This window comes from Gopherus evgoodei, chromosome 4 (assembly GCF_007399415.2).
Source record: "Gopherus evgoodei ecotype Sinaloan lineage chromosome 4, rGopEvg1_v1.p, whole genome shotgun sequence".
Classification (NCBI taxonomy): Eukaryota; Metazoa; Chordata; order Testudines; family Testudinidae; genus Gopherus; species Gopherus evgoodei.
In genome coordinates, this window is record NC_044325.1 from 135107650 (window position 1) to 135132261 (window position 24612).

At 51.5% G+C, this 24612-nt stretch overlaps 1 protein-coding gene across 3 annotated transcripts; it reads left to right on the forward strand.

The window, feature by feature from the left end:
• The first annotated feature begins 1893 nt into the window (after positions 1-1893).
• TMEM9 (transmembrane protein 9) lies at positions 1894-23571 on the forward strand. 3 transcript variants are annotated; one of them, XM_030561208.1, is made up of 7 exons: positions 1976-1995; positions 4377-4417; positions 6166-6267; positions 6807-6898; positions 12067-12175; positions 13050-13181; positions 20931-23571. In XM_030561208.1, the coding sequence occupies exons 2-7, from the start codon at positions 4406-4408 to the stop codon at positions 21078-21080; spliced, it is 597 nt and encodes a 198-aa protein (XP_030417068.1). In that variant the 5' UTR covers positions 1976-1995; positions 4377-4405; the 3' UTR covers positions 21081-23571. The 3 variants fall into 3 exon arrangements, with proteins under 3 accessions (XP_030417069.1, XP_030417067.1, XP_030417068.1); XM_030561209.1 differs by lacking the exon at positions 4377-4417 and having other exon boundaries at positions 1894-1995; positions 20931-23570; XM_030561207.1 differs by lacking the exons at positions 1976-1995; positions 4377-4417 and adding an exon at positions 1901-1972.
• Positions 23572-24612: the final 1041 nt, after the last annotated feature.

Genomic DNA, 24612 nt, shown 5'->3' on the forward strand with positions numbered 1-24612 from the left:
GATCACTTCACACACACTGCCCACTGGGAGTAGCTCAGGATCAGTCTCCCCTTGTGCAGAGGGGGAAGCGAGGGGCAGTGACTTGCCCAAGGTTACAGGCAGAGTCCATAGCAGAGCTGGGAGTAGAAGCCAGAAGCTCAAACAAGAATTAATCCAGGGAAGTTCCCTGGCCTCCGTTACATGCAAGATGATCACACAGGCCCTTGTGGCCTTAGAATCTATGAGTCACGACTAGACTTGCCACCTCTGAGATACAAAATGCTGGGGCAGCAGGAAGGATCCTGAATCATAGAGCCGGCCAGCTGACCGTGTAGAGCATTCTGACTGAGTTCCTAGGACAAGTGTAAGGGGACTGTTGCCCCCTTATTAACATTCGGGGGGGGGGGGGGTTGGTTGCTAGCTCCCAGCACTAAAAAGGGAGGGGTCAATGGGAAATCAGGATCCTGAGACTGACAGTCTCCAGGAACAATGTGGAGAGGCCAATGCTCCAGGTCAGCCTGATTGACAGGGCGGGCAGGCTAATCAAAGAGTCCGGAGACCACTGGGGTCCTGTCCTCCCTGTGAGCTGGAATTGAGTCAGATGGAGTGGGGCTGAGCTAAGGAGAGAGCAGGGGGCCCAAGCTGAGCTGATGGGAGCAGAGCTTTATAGAGGGGCCAGACAAGCAGCCCAGGAAGCAGGTGAGAGCTAAGAGCAGAGTCACAGAAGCAGCCTGCAGAGCAGACCTGCCCTGGGAGCAGAGCTGTAACAACTGGAGCCAGAGAGGATAGAGAAGCAGCCCAGGGAGCTGAAGGCAGAGCAGCAGCAGCAGCCGTCCTAAGGCAGTGTGGAGCTGGGGCTGGAGCAGTCCGGAGCCAGGTATGGTGAGCAACTGGAGAAAGCGAGGAGGACCCTGGGCAGTGGGCCCAGCACAAAGAGATGCCTCAGCCAAGAGGCCCTGCAGGCCAGACTTGGAGGGGGATCGTAACCCTGACAGGGTGGGGGTGATGCTGGGGAGAAGGGTCCTGCCAGCCAGAGTCTGAGAGTGTGTGGCCACCGCCAGAGCAAGTGTCCAACCTGCAGCATCCCTGCAGCACAGCCAGGGCCTGAGAAGGAGGCCTGAGACCTACAAGGAACAAACTGTGAACTGCCCTGACATTCCAGAGAGACTGTTTGTAATGTTCTCTGCCACAGAACAGGGTGATGTGTTTTTCTTTAACCTTTTCCATTTTTCCTTATTTTTTTTTAATTAATAATTAAATAACTTGTATTTGCTTTAAATTGTATGATGTGATCAGTGGGTCAGGGAGGTGTGCAGTGCAAAGAGAGTACCCCAGAGTGGGGACACTCTAGCCCCTGTCCTAGGTGACCACAGCTGGGTTGGGGATTGAGCCCCTAGAAATCCTGGGCCCAGCCTTGTTGGAGTTATGAGGACTCTGCCAGACAGGAGAGTGGAAGGGGAGTCCTCAAGGACAGGGAGGCCTCTGGGTAAAGGAAGTGGGGAGCGAGGACTCAGATCCTTTCGCCAGCCCACTTCACTGGGGTAGTGCAGAAGCCAGGAAAGTTCCCCACAATAGCAGGACCATTCCCCCACTTACACAAGCTACCTCAAAAAAAAGGATGAGCTGGGGAAACCTGGGCAGGTGGCGAGCCTCATCCTGGCTCCCATGCTGGTGCTTTAACAAGACCATCCTTTTCCCCCTTACTTAATGCAATGATTCCCTGATGATTGTTCCTCCCTCCCCCACCATGTGGCATTTTGACATCACATTCACACCGTGCTTTGCACTAGTGTTTCACATTTTGCAACTATTCCTTTTCTTGCCACACCAGGGTTGAGAAATGATCCATGGTCCCTTAGCTCAGCCCTAGGCCGGGACTTCTGGCTGGTAGCAGGTGATGTCTGTTATGATACAGACCAGAGAGTATCAGTGCAGGGAGCCAATCAGTGGTAAGGGAGCGTGGCTTCCATCATTGCTAGGAGCTGCTGCTGGGGTGGGTATCAATTCGGCTGCAAGGTGAGTCTTATGATTCTAATTGTTTTTTTTTTAAATGCAAACTAGATGTGTGTGCAGCAGTGAGCATTTTGATTTGCAATCCTTAATGCTGACTAATGGTTAGTGTAACTGCGTGCGTGCACTGTGGGCTGTGCAGAGCCAGCTGCGTACTGTCTGTTAGGATCCACAGAAAGACATAATGGATTCAAGCAGAATTTTAATCTGCACATTAATTGCAAACTAATTAGCTTGAGTTGCTGCCTTTGTTACACACTGCACATCCTAGCCAGAAGTACAGCAGGTTAGGTCCTTCCTTAGCAGCGGAACCATGAGTCAAAGGCACAAGGATTGATAGCGGTTTCATACCTATCTAATGGCTCTAGAGCAGGTTCTGCAAGGGATAGCTGTGACTCATTTATGTACAGCGTGGTCATTGCTCAGGTGAGTTTCTTGTTAGCTGTCACGTGGACTAGATTCTCAGGGCCTTCCTGACAGCACACGCAGCCTAGACAGTCTTCAGAGATGCAACATCACCTTGCTTGGAGATTTTTTCCAAAGCTGATTAGTGCTTTTTAGGATGAAGGCTGCAATTTCCACAGGGTGAGGGAGGCCCCTTTTGTGATAATATTAAATGGGGGAGAAGGGGCATAATAGCCCCACAGCAACAAGACCTACATTTGAACAAGGAACAAAGGGCTCAGTTTCTAGGCTCAGGTCTTGCACTGCAGCACCCCTTGCCTCTCTGCAGGGGGGTGCTCTTCTATCAGTCTGTGTTAGATCTCATTGCTTGGGGAGGGCTATCCATTCAACTGCAAGCTGTGGGCTCCCTGGCCTGGCCCGGCCCATGCTGTGCAAGAGGTCAGACTGGATGATCCCAAGGGCCCCTTCTAGCCTTGGAAGCAATGGCTTTCCTGCTTCTGCTGTCTGGTAAGGCTGGGACAACTCCTCACTTTATAGAGGGGGGAGGGCAGGTTTCCTGTCTGAGTAGGTGTGACCACATGGATGCTCACCTCTTTCTTTGGGGGGTCTCGCAGCATTTTATCAGGATGCTGTTCACCTGCTAATCAAAAGGGACAGAAGACTAAACATTTAATGGAGCAGGGTTTTGCATCTCTAGTCTAAGGTGGGTGGTTCCTCCATCCCTGGCATCTGTATATCCCTAGCACAGACAGGCAGGGCCAAAGGCTGCTCCCAGCTGCCCCACATTCTGCTGTAAGCCAGCACATAGCCTGGCACACACAGGGGTGGAGCCCCCAGGTTCCCATGTGGCAGGGTGAGTCACGAGCTTGGCCAATGTCTGGTCTGGGGCCACAGGATGACAGCCATTGGCTCGTCCTACAATGCTTCACAGCCTCCTCCTACATGTGTTAATGTTTCTAACTTGGCCATTTTGGGTCCACATCGTCCCTTCTAGAAAAGTCCTCCCCAGCAATAAGCAAGCACTGCGTGGTCCATCCACACTGGTTGGTGGGATCTATCTCCCCTACTAAATGGCTAGGGAGTTTGACATTTTAGAAAACACAAATTGGGTATTAAAGGAGAAACCAGAGACTTACGAAGGTCAGGCCTGGTCATTACTTGGATGTAAGATCTCCCAGGAAAGCTCAGCCATGTACCAAGCAGCATGAGTAACTTAGCATCAAGCCCATCTCAGCGTGGAGCTGGGGGGTGCCCAGCTGCTGCCTCTCATGCCACAGTGGGGTGACTAACTTTCACAGGGGCACAAGACTTTAAGTGTTACTTAAACCAAGACTCAAACACTAGCTGCCTTGTGCAGTGACTATTGGAGGAGGAAGGGAAGTTGGTGGGTGATGGATCAGGGCTGTGGCATTAATTCACAGTGCTGTCTCCCCCCTGCGCTTCAGACCATGTTAAATGCAGTTCTGGGCTTCCAGAGGCCCTGATCCAAAGTCCAACACAACCCAGGGAAAGACTCCCCATGGCTGTAATAGGGTTAGAGCAGGCCCACATCACTCACGCTGTCTGCTTGGCTAGCATAGGGGGTGTGTGTGTGTTATAAACTGTTCTGTGTGTTATAAACTGTTCTGTTAAGCTATGCTGTAGACATAACTAGTGCAAAGAGGGCACCTGGAATAGAGAGTCACGAGAAACAAGGCAGCAAATTAAACACAGACAGAATCATGGCGACAAATCCAAGTATCTGCTCTGGGGTATGAATCGTCATCACAGGACCTTGATTTAAGCAGAATAAATCCAGCTATAGCTCTCATTAGCCATGTGATCAATGCGGTATGCTAGTAAGTCTCCCTCTTGCAATTGGATCTGCAGTCAAGGAGCCTAGTGGAAGGATTGGGGCCATATTTAACATTTCTATTGCAGTAGCAGCTGGAGAGCACCCCATTGAACCAGCTTATTTTATTCTGATTTCTTCATCTTCCTAGTCCAGTTCCCAGGGAAAGAGTCTCCACTCATGAAGCCACTGGTGAGTGGTCATCACTGGGTTGATAATGTGAACTCTGCAGGGTTGCATTGTTTTTGCAGCCCTAAAACAAACCCCACAGACAACTCCTGTCAGGAAACTATGGAGTGAGAGTTTTAGAAGCAAGAACCTTCCTTGCCATGTGGAGTTGGGAGACACTTTGCAATTCCACAATTATCTCAGAGTGCTGAGAAGAGCAAGTCTTTAGACAGAAGTTCCTAGCCTTAATTAGAGCAGAGCTAGGACTCTGCTAGAGTTTACTGACAACTAGGTCCCAATGGTTCCCAAGTCTGTGGCAGTTCAGATGCGGGGCTTTGACTCAGAGGAGCTAGTTCTGGGTTCCTGAACATATCCGACAAATGTGTGGCTTAGGGGAGGTAGTGAAGTCTAGTGGGTGGGACACTAGATTGGGAGGCCAGAGACCCTGGGTTCCATTCCTCACTCAGCCAGTAGGGCAACCTGGTCTGGTGCTGTCACTTCCAGTACCACCAGTCACACGGTGAATGATTCCCCCTCATCCCAGAGCACCACCTAGCAACAGGGTACCCTAACGCCAGGGTTACTATCCCATGCCCCTTCAAGCCCCAGAGGGCTCCACCACAGGATTGCTCACCCCAATTAATATCCTTCTTTGGAACCAGTTTATTACTGAACTACAGTGCAAGTTACAGTCCATTTATCATCTCCAGTGTATAGCACCCTCAGAAACCCCACACCATCTTCCCTCAGCATAGCACATACCACACTCCAGCATCTTTCACCACACCTGGACTCATCTTCAGTCCTCCCATCTCCTTCCAGCTAGAACGTGCCCCATTCTTCCCAGCAGGAACCTGTTCCAGCCTCTCTGCTGGGAGTTTAGTCTCCCTAGGAGATCATCCCTCACTCCCCCTGTTCTGGTAAGCTCTCACCTCCAACAGGAGACCCTGGTACTGTCCCTCAGCCTCCTCTAGCACAAAGACATTACTGGGTAACAAATCTGCTACTAGTCTGCCATCAAGTCAGGTCCTCTTATTGGTCTTCAACCCCTGGGATCTTCTCCCTTTCTGCCTCTCCCTGCTCCTTTATAGCCCAGGTGCTGCCCCCTACCTTCTTAAGTGGCCCAACGGGGAGCACCTGCCCTGGTACAGGAGTGCTGGACCTGCTTCATTTAAAGGAACTAGCCAGCCAGTGACACAAGTGTTCAGAAATCACAAGTCAGGTCCCACTGCCCCCATTCTCCCAAATGAGGTTGGCTTAAAATCATGATGTTTTTTAAATTATTTTTTTGTTTTGTTTTTGGAGTTGGAGACTTTAGGGGGTCACGTTTTTGAGTTTTTCTGCATGAGCCCAAGGGCTAAGAACTTCCCTTTATAATAAAGGCAAACTGAGAGCCCCTCATCACCCCAGGACTCCAGGAGCTGGGACTGTAAGAAAAGCACCAAATATTGCAAGGCTTGGCACGGAGTCACAAAACTTGGGCCCACTGCCTTGCCTCCGTTTCACCTCCCATCCTTAGCTTGTCTTGTCTATTTGACATTGTAAAAGCTCTTCATGACGGTGCCTGTCTCTCTGTATATGTACAGCCCTTAGCACAATGGGGCCCTGAGCTGGGTGTTACTGTAATTTAAATATGAGTCTAGGGACATCCTGCAGTCTGGGAGGAGGGTGGAGAGACTGGGGAAGATGAGGGAGCTAAATACTGCAGCTTGGCTGGCCCCCTTCAGATGGGAATCCTTCCCCCGACACACTCTTTTATTTTCTTGTTTCAGGCTCCTGGGATGTTGACACAGCACAGCTGGGAAAATATGAAGATTTTGTGGCTGGCAGCGGTGGCGTGGTGTGTCCTAGCACCTCCAGCGCAGGCCAGCAAGGTGAGGGGTGGAGAGTGGGGAACAGCTACGGATGCAGTCACCAGCCTAAGGTGCCACATGCAACTGAGACAGGGACTATAGGGAGTGTGCTTTTTCATGGAAGTTTGCAAAGGTGATGGGTATTGTAGCAAATTGGCTTGTGTGTTAGGGGGGGAGAGGGTGTATGGCACTGCCTTCTTCAGCATGGAATTGGAACTGCTCTCCTTTTGTGTCATGTGCCCTATACCGCAAACAGCTAGTGAAGATTCTCCTTCAGCCTGTGCTTTTGGAGCTGGAGGATTTGAGTTCTAGCCCCACTGTCTGTGAAGCTCTGAATGGCTAGGGTAGTGGGTGATTCAATCCCTATAACAATCTGTTTGGAGAGTTCCTGGCATCTGGCTGAAAGATGTCATTGCTATGAAACAGGCAGAGCAGGAAGAAGAGACATGAAGGAAAGTTACCCCCCATTGGGGAACATCTCGCCTGTCTCACGCTATGTGGGGGAACTCGAACAGCTGCTCATGTGCCAGTCACTAATGCCAACTCCTCTCCCTGTGCAGAGCTCGGAGGACATCCGCTGCAAGTGCATCTGCCCCCCATACCGGAACATCAGTGGGCACATTTACAACAAGAATGTGTCACAGAAAGACTGGTGAGTTACCATCTTATGGGAGGCTTGTGGAGTTCCCCTATCAAAATAATGAGGGGCTTGACCCAGAAAGCCCAGACCTGGATCTGACACCCCTGAGAGGGTGCTGGGCTTGAAACTGGGTTCCATCCTTCTGCAATGGAAATAGGTCAGAGACCATGTGTAACAGATCGTGCTGGGTGGAGCTGCTTAGCTGAGCCCTTGCTAGCTATTTATACACCGCCAGTCTCTGCACAGCATGGTGATGGACACTCTGCTCATCTAGAGAGAGACAGGAGTCTGGCAGACAGGATTCCATGGCCCTGCACCCTCTGGAGAGTCTAGTATCCTATCGCCCTTGTGCTCTGAGGATGACAGTGGAAAGGCTTTAGGACCATCTTAACCCACTCCCCCGGAACAGCTGAGCTGTTAGTGTAGTTCTCAAAGCACTTTATAAAGTATCATTAGCCAGATATTGCAGATGGGGAAACTGAGGCATTAAGCTGGGTAGTGACTTGCCAATGTTATGTAGCGAGTCAGTGGCAGAGCTGGGAACAGAACCTAGGAGTCGTGAGTCCTAATCCCCTGCACTGACCACTAAATCACCTTGCATAATAAAGAATGAGAGGAGAATGAACCTAAACATGTGTGATGCATCCACCTGATTGATTTAAAATACCCACAGTGCACCACTGCAATAAGTGTATCTGTGCCATACCCTAAGGCCACAGGGCCTTTCCTTCTCTGGGTTGCTCTTTGGTTACTGAAGTTGGCAGCCTGGCCGTTTCCCCAGCATCTCTGTCTTGCACAGCTGCAGCGCATTGTCCTGTGCACAGGGTGCACTCTACGGACAGGAGCAGAATCACCTCCCGCTTGAAGTCATCAGCTTTCTGTTGCAAACAGGAAGTGAAGTAGGGAAGCAAAGAACCAACTTCAGCTTCTTCATGGCATTGTGGTTAAGGCACTAGGCTGTGTGGTGGTTGGGGCTGTGCCTTGAAGGACTGGAAATGGGATGCTGAACGAAGCACGGCCCTTGCAAACACTTTAACCACTAGTGATCCCCAGGAGACCAGGGTTCAAGTCTCTGTTCTGCCACGGACTCTCCTGGTGACCTTCAGCAAGTCACTTATCTCTCTGGGCCTTGGTTTCCCACCTGTACAATGAGAATAATATTTCACTACCTGCAGGTGACAGTGAGGTTACATTCACCCATGCGTGACAGATAGTGCAGTTGTGAGGATCCCATACGTAGATAGAGAGATAAATTCACGGCTTTCAGGATCAATTCACATTTGCCGCAAGCCTGGCTCTCTGCTCTGTAATACAGACTTCAGTTACCCTGAGCAGAGAATCTGCTCCGTTGCTTATGTTCAAAATTAGTTATTTTCCCTGCACTCCATTTGTTTAGATTATGCACATCTGCGGGATGTGCAATCTCGCAATAGCCTATGATTGGCAAAGCAGGGGGGCTGTGGCCTGAGACACTGGCAGAGCTGGGGGTGGAAGAGGAAAAACCAGCTCAGTACCTAACCATCCCATACCTGCACTCTCAGCAAATCTGGAATTGGCTCGTTCCTGAGCACTAACGCCATTTGCCAAATCCCAGGGCTAAGAAGAAAGTGTCCTCACTGCGGGGGTGTCCTCTGTAGATGTCTGCACAGGGCCATGATCACTTTGAAGCCACAACCTGGATTGAACAAAGGCCCCTGAGCATCAGTGAGCAGACTGTTCCTTATCTAATGACCTCTTTGTGCTTGTATTCAGGCTGCTTTACATAGCAGTGTGTATTTCACACCCTCGGGGGCGTGGGGTGAGATTTTATTGTGTTAAGATATGGGGCATTTTGCTGAATCATTTACAGGGAGGCGTTTTGCTGAATCATTTTCGGTTCCTTTGATTTCCAGCTTTATAACGTGTTTCATACACATTCAGAAAGCGGGACTTTAATCTGTTCTCAAGGACCATTTTTCTTTGCTTATCTGTAAATGTTTCTTATCAGTAAATGTAAGTAAACATCAGTTTCGCAAGAGACACACAAGGCAAGGACAGAATATTTCATCAATAGTAAATCAAAATGTACAGACAGGCAAAGTAAGAAAAATGCTCCTTGAGAGCTCATTAGAGTCCCACCTTAAAATGTGTTGTCAAGCTGGAGTTAGAGCATGGTACCAGTTAGGTAGCTTTAACTTTTTGAATCTCAACATCTACTGTCATTAAATAATTATTGTCTGCCCCCCTCCAGGATTTCCCTCAACTGTGAACATTTAAATTACTAAAAATTGAAAAAAGTGCTTCAGAACCAACATCGCTATTATCTGTCAAGATTATAAAAATTGAATGGTGCCAAGTCTAGGCGCAGAGATCTATTAGTTTATGTCAGGAGAGTGACAGGGCTGGGGGGCTGAACATTACAATGATGGGCCATTAACTGAGTAAGTTAGAGCTATTTAGCCTCATAATTTCTACTCATCCGGTCAGTGAAGCTAGTTTCTCACCAGGATCCTGTCCGTCTGCACCAGTTGTCTCTTGGCATAGGCCACTTCTACAGTTTTGTTTTGTTTTTTCACTGAGCTTGACTATTTCCACAAGGGAAAAGAGGGTGTTTTTCTCCAGGACTAGTTAAATTGGAGCAGCCCTGAGCATAGACCCAGCTATACTGCTGTACAGGTGCCTTTTACCTGGGTAGCTTCTTCCTTTTCTTGTAGGGACATAACTATACCAATACAAGCACCTTGATACTGAGAGGGCTGCAGCCACCTTGGGTGAAACAGGGAGAAGCACAAGAGACCAGAACAAATGGTTCTGGGCCAGAGCCTCACCTGATGTAAATCATCATAGCTCTGTGGTGATCACCAGAGCTCTACTGATTTACACCTGCTGAGGGTCTGCCCCATGACTCTCCTCCTGGCAATGGGATGCTATCTGTATGATACTGTCCAGCCACTAGGTGGCGTGGAGCATAACATGCCTTATGTAACCTAACCTCAGCCATGCTGGTGTGGCCGAGGATTAAAGGCCCTTGCACTGAATACAGCCGGTGGGGCTCTCTGAGGGTATGGCTACACTTGCAGCAGTACAGGGCTGGGAGTTAAACCTGTCTTCGTACAGCTGAGTAGGGAAAGCTCTGCAGTCTGGCCACACTGACAGCTGCCAGCGCACTGTTGTGGCCACATTTGCAGCATCTGCAGCGGCATTTTGGGAGTGGTGCATTATGGGCAGCTATCCCAGCGTTCAAGTGGCTGCAATGTGCTTTTCAAAAGGGGGTGTGTGGGGTGGAGTGTGACAGGGAGCGTGGGGGAGAGAGAGAGTGGATTTTTGGAGCTGACTCTCTGTCAGCAGCTGCCTTGCACGTTCTGACCCCCACCCCCCTCCAACAGCACCTCTTTGGTTTTTTTGCTCACAGACCAGATAAGCAGCTTCCCCGAAACAGACCGCCCCCTACCTCCCTCCTGTCACACTGCTTCTCTTCTCAAGCCCCCTCCCTTCCCCTCTCTTCAAGCAAACACTAGCTGTGGGCCTTCCAAAGGGAGCTCATTCACAGCAACCAGTAGCTATGTTTGTTTTTTTGATAAGCAGCTTTGGGAGAGTTCACAACAAAACAAAGAGCGGGACCTTGACTTAAAAGCGTTATGGGAAGGTTCCGGAGGTCAGTTACAGTGTAGTAAGATTATTCCCTGTTTACACTGGCACCCTAGCGCTGCAGCAGCAGCGCTATTCTCTTTATTCCTCTCGTCGAGGTGGAGTACTTGCAGCTCTGTGGCCAGGGAGATACAGCGCTGTATGTGCCTTGCCAGTGTGGCTGGGGAGTGAGTTACAGCACTGTAAAGCCACCACCAGCGCTGTAACTCTCAAGTGTAGCCAAGGCCTGAGAAGGAATGGAAGCTCTGTAGCCAGTCCATATCTGGCACAGACTCAGAGCCTGACCTGCTAGGAGCAGCCCTGCAACCCACCATGTACAAGAAGTACGTGCTCCTCCCCAAATGCCAGGCTGCAGTGAACTTACACTGTCAAGGGTTTTCCTCCGGGTGCGTGTTTAGCGGTTCGTGGAAATCAGCGACAGTGACGAGCCAGGCTGTCGGCCTACACTGTGTGCTGCTAACATAACCTCGGGCCACAGCTGGGCTTCAACATTTGCCTCCGAGGGAGCGCAGGGAGCAACGTGTCCTGGACAGGCAGAGCTGGGGCTTGTTCCTGGCATGCGCTACCAAAGCCGCTTCTCTCTTCCTGCAGTGCATGGGAACTGAATGCTTTTGAAAGGGGTGGGGTCTGGGAGCTACTGACAAGAGCAAGGCACAGAGCACCTGTCTGCATTGTGCCATACAGCTCTGGTAGTGTCCTTCAGTCCTGACCTTCAAGCCCCTTGCTAGCCCAGCCCTGGACTCCACCCCACTCCCCACATACATGGCTCTGCCCATGCCCCTCAGTCCTCACATAAGCTACGGTGCCAGGCCTTATTCTCACCCAAAAGACTGTCATGTCATGGTGCTGTGTCATGTGACCATACATCATTCACTGACTAGGCTGAGGCCAGAAAACTCATTGCACTTGTGACCTAACCCAGAGTTTGCACCCAAGTGCTCCTGGGGGTGCCTAGAAGCTGGAGCTGGCTCAGATCTCTGAGCAAGTGGAGCCAGTCGCTTGGCTGAAAGTGGCTGGCCTGATTGGAGCCTGAGGGATCTGTTTAACCCCAGAGCAGGAACAGCAGCAGGGCAAGATTCCCCCCAAGCCACCCCTACACCTCAGCCCTGCCCCTCTCTGGGGGAAATGAGCCTCCAGGGCCCATTCAGGCCTTAGCCTCTTTGCTCAGAGGGCTAATTAGCATGGAGTGGCTTTAGAGGCACAGCCACCTGACCCCAAGGCAGTGGCTGAGGCCATCCTCCTCCAGCCCCAGCTCTGGGGGCGAGTATCTGGGGCACCTAGAGCTTCAGCCAGCCCGTGGCCAACTCCCGTGTAAAGTGATCAGAGCAACTGCTGAGCTCTCCCAGCTGGACTGAGCACAAAGGGGGCTGCTGGACGCAGACAGGCCTGGTGGTTCTGTCTGGTTCTCCATCAAGCTATCGGTGCTGCCTAGCGTCACCACTAGGGTTCTCCATGATGGCGGGCCGCTTTCTGGGCCCCAGGATACAGGCACCTGCCGGGAGCTCAGCCACCTGCCCCACCCTGCTGCTGACACCGGCTCCTTTGTGACGCAGCAACTGCCTGCACGTGGTGGAGCCGATGCCCGTGCCGGGGAACGATGTGGAAGCCTACTGCCTGCTATGTGAGTGCAAGTACGAGGAGCGCAGCACCACCACCATCAAGGTAAAGAGGGGCTGCTCGTACTTCTGCACCACACGCCCCCGGGCAGAACCGCAAGGGCTGGATGTGGGACAAAGGAGATTGCTCTAGGGGCCTGATGCCTGTTCTCCATGCAATGGGGGAGGAAGGGATTCCTCGCTTGGATTCTTTCTTGTTCGCCAGTTTGGGGAGGGGCATAGTAAAGACTTCCCACACTCCTTCCCCATACCCCTTCTTCTTGTTGGCTCTGGTCTGGGGATGACAATACTGACCCCCTCTCCTGTGTGAAGGGTGTTGATATTGGGAGATTGAGCAAGGTGCTCAGCTGCTGTTATTGTTGTGAGTAGCTGTGAGGTAGCTTGGGAGGCTGGCAAGGCTCTTCCCATGGCCCCCTTCCCCAAACACCACATCATTCTTTTCCTCCCTGCCGAGCCCTCCATGCAAAGCCCCCTGCCCTCCTGGTTCCTCTTTCCTCCACGAAGAAATCAGCCCAGCCTCACTCCCCTCCACTCTTATCACCAGCCCGTTCCGGCCACCCTCAGGTGTCTGCTCTCAAGCCTGCCAGCAGGTGCAGAGCACCCACTAATTTTTCCGCATGGGTGCTTCAGCCCCAAAGCACCCACAGAGTCAGCACCTATGACTGGTAGAGAGGCTGGGATGGGAGCCCCAGTGCACCTCACTGAGGCATTGCCAGACTGCAGCACAGCAGGGGCCCCTTTAGCCTGGTACCTTGGCTCCAACAGTGCCCCTGCCCTCCATCCTGTGGATAGTTTTGGCTAGAGGGGAATATTTCCTCCTGATCCTATCAGTCAGTGGGTTGGCTTGGGGAGGAGGCTGGGTGTCCCCCAGCCCTGCAATCTCCACCGACGGCCCAGAGCCCCTTTTGATGTGCCCACAGATCATCATCATCATCTACCTCTCGGTGGTGGGGGCGCTGCTGCTGTACATGGCCTTCCTCATGCTGGTCGACCCCTTGATCCGGAAGCCAGATGCCTACACCCAGCCCCTGCACAATGAAGAGGAAAACGAGGTCAGGGGGCTGCGGTGGGTGATATGGAGGGTGGTGGGCATGGTAGGAGAACCTAGAGTAGGAGAGAGAGCAGGGTTAGCTCCCGGGAACGAGGTCAGGCAGACATCAGGGGTCGTTATAGCTGATGTTTCTCATCTCCCATCCCACCTGGGTCTTGCTGGGGCTGGCACTTTTTACATGCCAACTAGAAATGTAGAATTTTTTGTTCTGTTTTATTTTTTAAATCCTGGATCTTGGTCCATGTGACGCTCTGAAATGTGAAGCCTGTGGCTGCAGGTTTCCCAGGGCCCAGAGTGGGCCTGCCCAGAGCGGTTAGCAGGGCAGTTTTGTGGTCCTGCCCATTTGCAAATTGGATTGATTTTCATTTGCTGAATTGTGGATCAGATCCAAATAAAATGCAAACTGCTCCAATCTGTGTGCAGTCCTGGTGACCCCCATCTAGCAATACCCTTCTAGAGGGGTGCAGAAGGAGGGTCTTTTCGTGAAGGCCCAGACAGCTCTGGGAGGCAGGAGAGCTGCAAAGAGTAGCTGACAAAGCTAGAGCTGGTGCCTTTTGACTCTGCAGGGGTGCTAAGGGCTGCACCCCAGACCCCCTACTCCAGGGACCCCACCTGGACCCGGAGCTGCACTCAGGCCACACCCGCCTTTGACGGATCCCACTTGGTTGCATTTTAGGGATCAGCAGTTGATTGGGCCATTGACTCTCCCTTAACATCCAGTCCCACCCTGCCTGCTTTCACTCACGCCTCAACCTGTCTTATGCTGGGGAGGGGGTTGGTGGTTTTCTACACTGTCCCCACAGCCAGGCCCTGTAGTGTTTAATCTTTCCCCTGTTAGATCCCTGCCTCCATATAGTGCCCCCTGGGTGAGGGAACGCATGTGCCCCATTATTACAATTGTTCTTTCTTTTGGAAGTGACTTTCTAAGCCAGGGAACACCCAGCCCTGAGCAGCTCTGACCACTGCCCTGCCCCTGTCTTGCTCACCGTAAGCACGGGCTTGGTTTTCAGTCGGCTTGAGATGTTTCCCACGGTAAGGTCCTGGCTTTGCGTATGAGCCAGAGAGTGATGTGAGGATAAAGGACCTGCTACTGCTAGTAGCTCAGGGACATCTCCTTTAGCTCTGGTGGATTTTAGAGAAGGATCAGCACGTGTGAGATAGGCAAACTGCTATCATGTCACACGTGGTCTTGCTGCCACACCTCTGTCCAAAAGCCACTGGTCCTCTCCTGAGCCCAGCTCTGGACTCAGGCAATGCTTCCATTGACTTCCGTGGGGATTTTAGAGCAAGGGCACCAGGATTAGGCCCTGTATAGCCTGCCTTGTCTGTCGCTCCCCCGAGCTCCCATTGCTTGAGCAGGGAGGCCACCACATCCCAGCCCCCAGAGGAAGCGTAGATGAAGCTTGTTACTAGTGGGTGGTAATAGTAGTCCAGGTGGCAGGGGGAGTGGAGCTGATGCACACACAGTGATTAGCTGTAATGAGCTAATTTTAGCCCTGGCTCATGCTATAACAGAGATGCAGGGGGCGGACTATGGGAGGTGGAACGAGCGGCTCTGGGACCCAGCATTTCCTTTAGGTGTCAGTTGTTTGGAGCTGCTCCGTAAACTGGGACCATGGTGCTGGACAAGCTGGGGTTGTGTTGATGACTAGATGATCCCTTCCCAATCAGTGGAGCTTCTCGACTGAGGTTATCATGGCCTCTAGGAGCCACCCTGGCTGCAGTCTCCAGGCCAGCTCAGTCCTGAGCAGACTACCCAAATAAGGGCTGGCCCAGGAGGCCAGCGGCTGCCATTTCGCTGCCATGGTGAATGCCCAGGTTCTAAGGTCAGGCCCTGGCTCCCAGGAGAGAGACGAGGCAGAGAAATGGAGAGAGGCAGCCCCCTTGGTGGGGTGAGCTATCTCAGACCCTTCCAGACAACCCCTTCTGGGTTTCCTAGACAGCCACTGTCCTCAGTCAAAGCCTGGTTACTACCAGCAGGGGCACGAGGAGGATAAGGAGGGGACAAGGACAGGCGAGAGAGAACAGCCATTGAAGGGATGGTGGCCAGGCCTTGAGAGGGGGCAGAACGCGCTGTATCCTGGGTGCTGAAAGCTCCTAGCTGCCCTCAGCCGGAGGTGAGTCTCTTTCCCCAGGCTGGCTGATGCTGTATCTGCCCAGCCATGCTGAGCTCTGCTGTGAAATGCTGCGTGTCACTGGCGGCACTGGACATTCACCAGTCACTATCCCAGCCCTGCAGCGAGGACGGCCCTAGGGATGGATTGCGTGCAGCATGTCTGGGCCCCTCACCTCAGTGTTAACAGGCCCTGGAGGAGCCCACCCTAGGTTCGGCAGAGGATTATCAGGATATGGGGCCTTAAGGAGTCAGGCAGGGGAAGAGGTTCGACCCCAGGCCACGTCGCTGATAGCTGAAGGCAGGACACAAGCTCGACTCCCCCTGCTGGCCATTGTACCCCTAGAGCACAGCCTGCTCTTCAGTGAGGCAGGGGAACCCAAGGTGAACTTTGGGGAGAGCCCCCTTCCCTGTCCCAGCCAGGGGCAAGGGACGGTTCTGTTGCAGGCACAGAGGGTGCCCGAGGCAAGCAACAGTGGTTCGTGCCTGGAGTGCTTAGCGCCAGTAAACACACCAGGATGGAGAAGCAAGCAAAGTTTATTTGAGATCTCAAAGCGGTGCTGGGAGACTTGACATGCCTCAGATCCAGCACACCTACACAAGCGGCTTTTCCCTTTTTATAAGTTTTTTTTTCTCTTTCTTCTTTCTTCCCCCCTCTCCTCCTCCTCCTTCCTCCCCCTGTAGCAATTACGTAAGCACAGGTGCATTAAGTAATCTTGGCCGCGGCAGCTCGTTAGTAAGTTTTCCTTCTGCAAGTTATCTTATCCTTCTGCTAAAGGTGCACAGGCATTATTTCTGCTTTAGACCAGTTAGAACTGTTGCAACTGATAACGGCTGTTACACCTGGCCTTTTAGGTCAATTAAAGTTCAAACATGGAGGGACTCTTGTCTGCTGAGGCCTAAAACCAGGAAGGCTCCATACCCTTGTGGCCTTCCACCCTCCCAAGTTACTTAGGGTTATGCTTAGTGACACCAACAGTTCTGCAGGATGAGATATGCCCAAGTGCTCAAGGGTGCTTGCCCAGGGCGGCCTCGTGTCCCTGCAGCCGTTCGTGTTGATGGGACCTTCCTCGCTGTGCCTGCCCCTGTGCACTAGGAGAGCACCACTCAGGAGCAAGATGAAAGACACTTGCCTTCCTTTCAACCGCCTGGCAGGCTTGGCAGGGCCCCCCCGCTAGCAGCTGGGCGCATCACCTCCTAGGGGATTAGCTGTAATCCAGGTGCCCAGACACTCTTTCAAGAGAGGAAGCCAGTGTGTTTGCTGAGATGGCATGTGTCTCGTTATTGACTTGAACTGGGACCATATAGAACATGGTTGCAACCAAGGTCCTGTAGTGACACCAAATCTTGTATTAAGGGGGGGGAGGTCAAATGAGGCATCTAAGACTAGATTATGGTTTGCTGGTTATGATTATGCTATCTGTATGCATGGATCATTTTTGTATTTAAAGTTATAAGTATTGGCTCTGTACTGTCTGTATTTCAAACTTCTGCTATGCTTCTGGGTGACACCCCAGACAAGTTGGTGTCAGCTCTGCCTAGCCTGCTTGATGGCCCATTAAGGACCATCAGCTACACAACTGACCCATTGAGAGAAGGCAGATACATCTTTGATCCTGCTTCATACCTCTGGAGGACTGAAGACCAGATGGAGATGAGGCATCAGTCTTTTCCACCTGTAAGAACATCTCTTTGTTCTTGTGAAAAATTACAGCAAAATGGAGTCTGCAGTCACATGGGCAAGTCCCTGCATACTTTGCTGAGTTACAGGGCTGAGGTGGAGCAGGGGCAGGGCTTTGGGGAAGAGGTGGAGTGGGGGTGGGGGCAGAGGCTCTGGGGAACAGGTGGAGTGGGTGCAGGGCGAGAGCAGGGGCAGCTTTCCTGGCCAGCTCAGGTAGCTAGGGGATCAGGCTGGCCGCTGGAGCAACATGCAGCTGCGTAGGGCACTGGGCAATTTGGGGCCAAGTCCCTACCCCAACTGGACTCCTTCCCCAAATCCTGGCCCCAGCCCTGCCTCTTCCCCTGAGCATGCCGTGTCCCCACTTCTCCTCCCAGCAGGCTGTTTTGCAGTGTAACAAGCTGTGGGAGGGAGGGGGAATGCAGTGCACTCAAGGGAGGAGGCGGGGAAGAGGCGGGGTTGGGCTGGGGATTTGGGGAAGGAGTCCAGTTGGGTGAGGACTTTGGGGAAGGGGTTGAAATAGGGGTGGGGCAGGGGTGAAGTCAGGGGAGAGTGAGGTTGAGCACCCACTGGCACCAGGAGAAGTTGGTGGATGGGCCCTGGCTGGCATGACCTATTCAACTGCTCCAAAATCCTTCATTTTAAAACCAGTAAGTGTCTAGGATTCATGGCTGAACCTTCCACGTGGGCCCCAGGTGTAACCAGTGGAGTGATATCTACCTGAGTCTACAGACAGCCAGAAACAACTCCCCTGTCCTGAGTTTGCAACCCAGAGGACATCACTCTCACTCCTAGCCCTGTTCCATCTCTGCTTTGTCCCTGCGTTCTCCCAGCACCTGGTGTTTTGCACCTAAACTCTGAAGCTGCATTTCACCCCAAAAAACAGACACATGCTTCCTTCTAACAGAGGAATGACAAACACTAGATCTGAGAGAGAGCGCAGTGTTGTGTGTCTCCTCTGTAACATGCTGTGTCTACACTGAACCCACAGTGGCAGCAGACTCAGTGCTGTGGCTCAGAAGGCCCATGGTCATTTGTACTGATTTCCAGCATGCCCAGAGCTGCTTACACCTGGGAGGAGCTTAGCCCAACTCCTGCTGGCCGGGGAAGGGAGCAGCTTGGAGAGCAACTGCTGGAGAGCATGAGGGGTCTGGCTAGCAAGTGTGCCGGACACACTCTCAGAGGGCATCTGGATCTGCTGGTGAGATAGCCCTTGTTGGGACGTCCACCCCTCCTTCCTGCTGACATGACATCCTTCAGAGTCATGAGCAAAGCACTGAGCATGGATCAACTTTTGGTCCCGTTAGAGCAAACGAGAGTTGGATCACTGGCTTCAGTGGGACCGAAGCTGGGATGAACAGCCACGGACTTCAACCCCTTCAGTGCTGGTCCTGCAGTTACTGTGCTGCTATGAGAGCAGTGGACCATCAGATGGACCTGACACAGTGGTCTGAAGCCAAGGAGTTAATCACTGACTGATTCCCCCCCCCCCCTTTCTTCCACACCGCTGCTCTGCTCCCTATTAAGCCTGGCAGCTCTGCAGCCTTAGAAGCCATACCAGCTCAGGCCGCTGCAAAGGAAGGTGCAGTTATCAGGCGGCTCTCAGTGAGGCGAATAAGGCATGTTAATCCCTTATGAGGTATGTGGCAGCAGAGGAGAGGGGCCAGAAGCCCTTCAGGAAATCCCTCCAGGAACTGGGGAGCCATGCTGAGCTTCAGCACAGAGCTAGCCCCAGCATCTCCAGCTGTGGTTATAGGAAGTAACGCTTCCTTTTGGTGGAGAGATTTTGTGCAAGTTCATATGGCTGGGAAGGACTGAAATGCAGCAGCTCCGAGACACAGTGGGCAGGGGGAGATTCCGGGGAGGGGAGGGGAGGGGAAGGGGTGCAAGGGAGTGGAAAGCGAGGGGTCTGAGGGGAGGGAAATCAGCTCCATCTCCCTCTATAGTTCTCCCAGCTAATCCTCAGGCTATTCTTTCTCCTAGTGCCTGGTTAGAGGGACAGCTGTTCCCCGTGAGTATTTTTACTGGGGTTTTTTCTGACTCTGCTCCCTCTTATGTCCAGCACGCAGAGCCCTTGCTGGGGGAGATGGGAGGGGCTCAGGTGGAAGGTAGCTCAGTAACAGTACTGCTCTCTCACTCTCCCGGCCAGTCCGTTTCTGGGCAGATTCAGGATCAGAAACGGGCTGAGGGGGCTGTTTGGTTTGGTGTTTGAAAAACCTCATCAGGGAGCTTCACTGATTATACTGGAGTTACTCCTGGGTCAGTGGGGGGGATCAGGCCTAGAGGAGTTACTCTTGATTTACACCAGGGGGAGTGAGAGGGGATCAGGATCTGCATTTAGTCCACTAATATAGATTTGCATAATTCTTTAAGGCACTTTGATAAACCAGTGATGAGCATGATATAAATACCATTAGATTTAAGTTCTTTGTCTTCCCCCACATTCGTACAGCACCTAGCGTAATAGGGCCTTTGGGCACTGCTGCAGCATAAATACTAAATGACAAGAGCACATGGTTAGAACAGGCCCAATAGCTCAGCTGGGTATCAATGCAGGATAAACACCGAGAGCCATAACCTCTGGGCTACACCAGTTTACACCAGCTGAAAATCTAACCCAGTACTTTGGGATGAGGAGCTCTCACTCTAGCCCTTTCTCAGTGTCATGAATATAGGGGGAAGGGTAGCAACCTTTCTGTAGGCTTGGCAGCTGTACTGGATTGCTTTACCTGAAAAGGGTTAAGCAGCTCAAATAACCTAGTTGGCACCTGACCAGAAGGACCAATGAGGAAAGAAGATACTTTCAAATGGGGGCGGGGGGAAGGATTTGTTTTGTTGGTCTGTTGTTGTTTTCTCTCCGGGAGGAGGGAAAAACCAGCAGGTACACAATCTCCCAAAAACCATACCTGGAATAATCCAACTAAAACCACAGACACTGTAAGTAGGGTAAGGAAAGGTGTTAGGTTCTCTTTTGTTTTGGCTTCTACATTTCCCTATGAGGTAGTTTCATTCCTGTCTTGTAGTTGTGAAGCTGAGCCCAGAGGGGAATCCTCTGTGTTTTAAATCTTTTTATTACCCATAACAGTTACCTTGCATCCGGATTTTATTTTTTCCTTAATAAATAAAGTTCTTTTTTTAAGAACCCAATTGATTTCAGTGTCCTGAAGACAAAGAGTCTGGTCTGTGCTCACATTGCTTAGGCCACTGGTTGGTATTTTATTCCCAAGCCTGCCCAGGAAAGGAGGATGAAGGGGTTTGGGGGGATAGGGATTCCGAGTGACCCTTCCCTGAATATTTAGTGTAAATCACTTGGTGGTGGCAACAATATCAGTCTAAGGAATTAGTGCCTTAGAGAAGTTTTAAGTGAAGTTGGTAGAATATGAGCTTAGGGGGTCTTTTGTGAGGGTCCCCACATCTGTACCCCAGAGTTCGGAGTGGTGGAGGGGAACCCTGACACTCACGCTCTCTGAGTGGCACCCAAACCCAGTAATGATTGCCTTTGGTTTGAAATTTCATCCTGCAGATGTACGAATGGGGCCCCCACGCACAAGTGGTAAGCATGGGCCAAATTTTCAGCGGTGCTGATGCAATTCACATTAGCAGTGTGGAGCACTGGCTTTCTAATTGCTGGCCTAAAGAAGGGGATAAGAGCCTACTACCGGTACCTCCTAGGGAAGCTGCTCCTTTAGCTCCAGTGCTGGAGGCCTGTGCTTTTAGCATGGATAGTCCCAGCTTCAAGCCCAGTTACACTGAGGACCCCCACCCCTCCAGTATGAGTCAGTGGGAGTTGGGCACCTCTGAAAATCAGGCCCTCTCTCTGCAAGGAAATCTCAGTCCCGAAATAGCTCTTCATGTAAAAGTGTCTCCCAATGCTGAGCAGCTTTTTTCTGTATTAGAGATATCACTTCTCCACCCCACTCACCCTTTTGACCTCCTGGTACCTTCTCTTTGCATTGCAGGAGGCCCGCTCATTGGCAGCAGCTCCCGCTCCCACTGGCGCCAGAGCCAACACGGTGCTGGAGAGGGTGGAAGGAGCCCAGCAGCGATGGAAGCGCCAAGTGCAGGAGCAGAGGAAGACGGTTTTTGACCGACACAAGATGCTGAGCTAGAGCAAGCCGGGCATGCAGTGACGGCCCGCTGGAGACAGGCAGCTGCAGCGTAGTGGAGATAGGCCGTGTCTATCTCACTCAGTAGGATCCCCCACAATGTTTGTTTTGAGCCCTCCAACCCATTCTCCCCTGTGTTTCATAGAGCAAACAAGGCCAAAGTGCCTGCCCATGACTGTGCCCTCTGCCCCCATTACAGCCTAAGCCAGAGGCACCCTGAGCTTTGCCCAGCTGAGGGCCCCATTGGCAACTGCCCTCAAATGGCCCCAAAGGAATCCCAGTGCAGCCACTGTCATCCTTAATAAGGAGACTGGCAGAGACTACAGCTCCCAGCATGTACTGCTCCAGCTTGATTCCCCAGCGGTCATGACACAGAGTGCTGCATGCTGGGACCCGTCGGCTGTACCTCGATGTTAAAAGTTGTGGCAAAGGTGGGACCCAGTTTTAGAACTCCCTTGCCTGCATTTGGCACTTGCTGTGTGCCCCTCCCCGGAAGCATGTCACGTGGCATGAAATAGCCTTGAGCGAGGGCATGATAATCACTGGGGAATCCCTGTTCCTCGCCTCTTCCTTTTAGCTGTTGTGTAACAATCTGCAGCCTGGAGAATTCAAAGAAAGCTATTTAATGAAACAAAGCTGCTTTCAGTCCATTCCTGGCTTACACAGGGAGACAGATACCTCAGCACATGGCTTCTGCCAAACCTGTTCGGCCGCTGTGCTGTCAAGACACAGAGCCCACTGGCTTTAGCTGAGGGGCTGTGAACCCAGAGAAACCAACAAGGGAGGAAAGTTTGTGTTTGTGCTAGATGAAGTAAGCCAGTTCTGTACATATGGGCGCTCGGCTGCAGCTTGTCCTCCTGTAGAGCTCATGTTCAGTCGGAGGCAGGATTATTATTTATGGCTATTATTTAAATTGCCTCATAGTTCTACTCCATGGCAGGGCACCAAACGTTCTACCAAGTACCACAGGGAGCCAGACTCTCCCCTGGGGTAAACGGGCATAGTTCCACTAAGGTCAGTAGAGCTAGCTTCACTGACAGCAGCGGAAGATCTGGTCCCAGAGCCTTTTCCGTAAGGACGCCGCTCTGGACACAAGAGGCCTGGTTCTCCTCTCATGGGCACCAGTGTCAGGATTTGCACTGGTGTGAATGAGAGGAGAATCCAGGCCTTTGCATTCAGCTGCTGCTCTGACTTACTCTGGTGTAAATCCACAGTAACTCCACTGATGTCAATTGAGTCTCTCCAGATCTACACCAGCCAGAGTCTGGCACCTGAGCCTTCTGTCTAACTGAGCATTGTGAAAGAGTGTTGAGTACTAACAACCCAAGGAGTGGGGGGAGGGGGGAAGGCCTGATTATCATTTACACTGAGGCCATTTTACTCCACTTTAGCCCTGCACAGTGGGGTAACACTTCACTCCACTTTCAGGCCTGTTTACACTGGCAGAGTGAGGCACAGGACCATTAGTGTCAATGAGACTTTAGAACAAAGGTTTCACTATGTTTAGCAGGTCTGGAAGCTAAGCCTCTCTGGATCACAGAGCCCTGAACAGTTACTAAAGATGCACTTTAGTTTCTGTAATGCATAGAAGAAACTGGCTGAGATCTTTGACTATGGTAGTATTCCTGCGGTGTGTGAGAAAGCAGAGTAATTAATTGGTGTATTTGTTCATCTGTTACTCCAATTTGTTTTCCCATCAAAAAAGTTTGCTAAGTGCTTGAGTTTTGTTATCATGTAGCATCGCTTCTTTAAACAGAAACAAGGGAGTGTGTCACTTGAGTGGCTTTTTTTAACTGGATACTTTTGCTGTGTAAGAATTAAAATATTCTGTGCTAGGCTGCAGATACCTGGTTTTCAGAGCAAAATTAATTGCGGACGGAGGAGAGGAGAAAGGAGGGCAATGGGTGCTGTTGGAGGCTCGGGGAAGGGAATATAAATATAACCCAAATTTCCCTGTGCTCGCCTAGCCTTATGTTAAACCTCTGCCCAGGCTCAGCTAATGTGCAGGGCTTACCCACTTAGACAATGGGATTCTCTGACCTGTGCTATGCAGGAGGTCAGACTCAGTAATCAGAATAGCACCTTCTGACCTCAGCATCTAGGCTGTTGGCTAAGGAACTAATCCCAAAAGATGCTGAGAAACTGCTTTGACTTCAGTGGTATCGGAGACTGGGAGAATACTTCACAGGGGTACTTAGGACTGGATCCTGCAGAGGGCTAATGAAATGTACGCTGTCAGCCAAAATATAAAGAGCCCTCCTGGTTTATTTTGGGCCTGCATTCCTGGATATCCCACAAAAAAAACCACAGCAAAGGTCTCATCAGTGCTTTTCTGGGGACCAGGGGCGACAGGCAGCCATGGCTTGGGGTTACACCAGGGATAAATATGGCCCCATACATTCAACAGGCTTTCATATCATCCTACTCTAAGGCTCAGGTGCACCTGTCTTTTACAAGGTAAATTTCTTTCCTGTATTTGCATCTGCCTCCTCAGCGTGAAATTCACCACCAATGCCCTGTGCCTGCTCCCGGAGGCTAATCTGTCACTGCAGCAAAATAAATCTATTTAAAATGTATGGATAGTCATGAACAAATATCCTGGATCAGAACTCCCCTGTGTTTAGTGGCATGGTCCCAGCTAATGTTGTGGATCCAGCTAGTGGCCCTCTAGAGCCTTCTGCTGCTCTCAGCTAGAGGAGTTACCCCTATGGCTCACATGTAGAAACGTGCTCTAGTGCTGAAGCTCCAGGGTTCACAGTCCACTGCCCATCCAGGCTAAGTGTTTATTTCACTGCAGACTGATGGGTGGCAAAACATGTAGCCATGCAGGAGGCCCTAAAATCTCCTGGCATCTCTTATGGATGGGGAGCAATGCTTTCAGAGAACACCCCACTCCCCTAACGTGCTTTGTGAGCATCCCAACAGCTGGACACTTCCTGCCCTCACCACATATGGCCGCAATGCAGGGGACAATCCAAGGTGAATGGTGCCTCTGAAATTAAGGCTTTAAACAGTGGCATGTCCTGGCTCAGCCCTGGGGTGCAGCAGGATCCAGAGCCTAGAGACAAGGAACTGGAGAGCCCGAAGGTTACAACGAGGCAGGTGCAGCTGTGAAAATAAACTGGCCTGTAGTAATTGTGCTTCTTGGCTTTATCTGTAATCACAGCTGTACTCGCACTTCAGTTCTAGTCTCAGGAGAAACCTGCTTTTGGCCAGAAGAACCCAGTCTCATGGAGGCCTTGCAAATCTGAACGTTCAGAAGGTTTCTCCCCCTCCCTGGCTTCAGGCAGCCTCAGCAGCTGTGTGGATAAAAAGCACCATGGGAGATGGGTTGGGCTTGGAACATAGGGCAGACTGGCAGGGAGGATAAGGACTTGGTTTAACCAGGGGAGAGATGCTCTGCAAGCAAATACTCAGGAGAACACTGAGTAACTGTATACGCTCCAGCTAAGTAGAACCCTGTGTTAACTGTCCCGCAGGGGTATAATGGGTGAGTTAACCCCAGGTCATGCACTAGGTCAGTGGCACAGCCAGG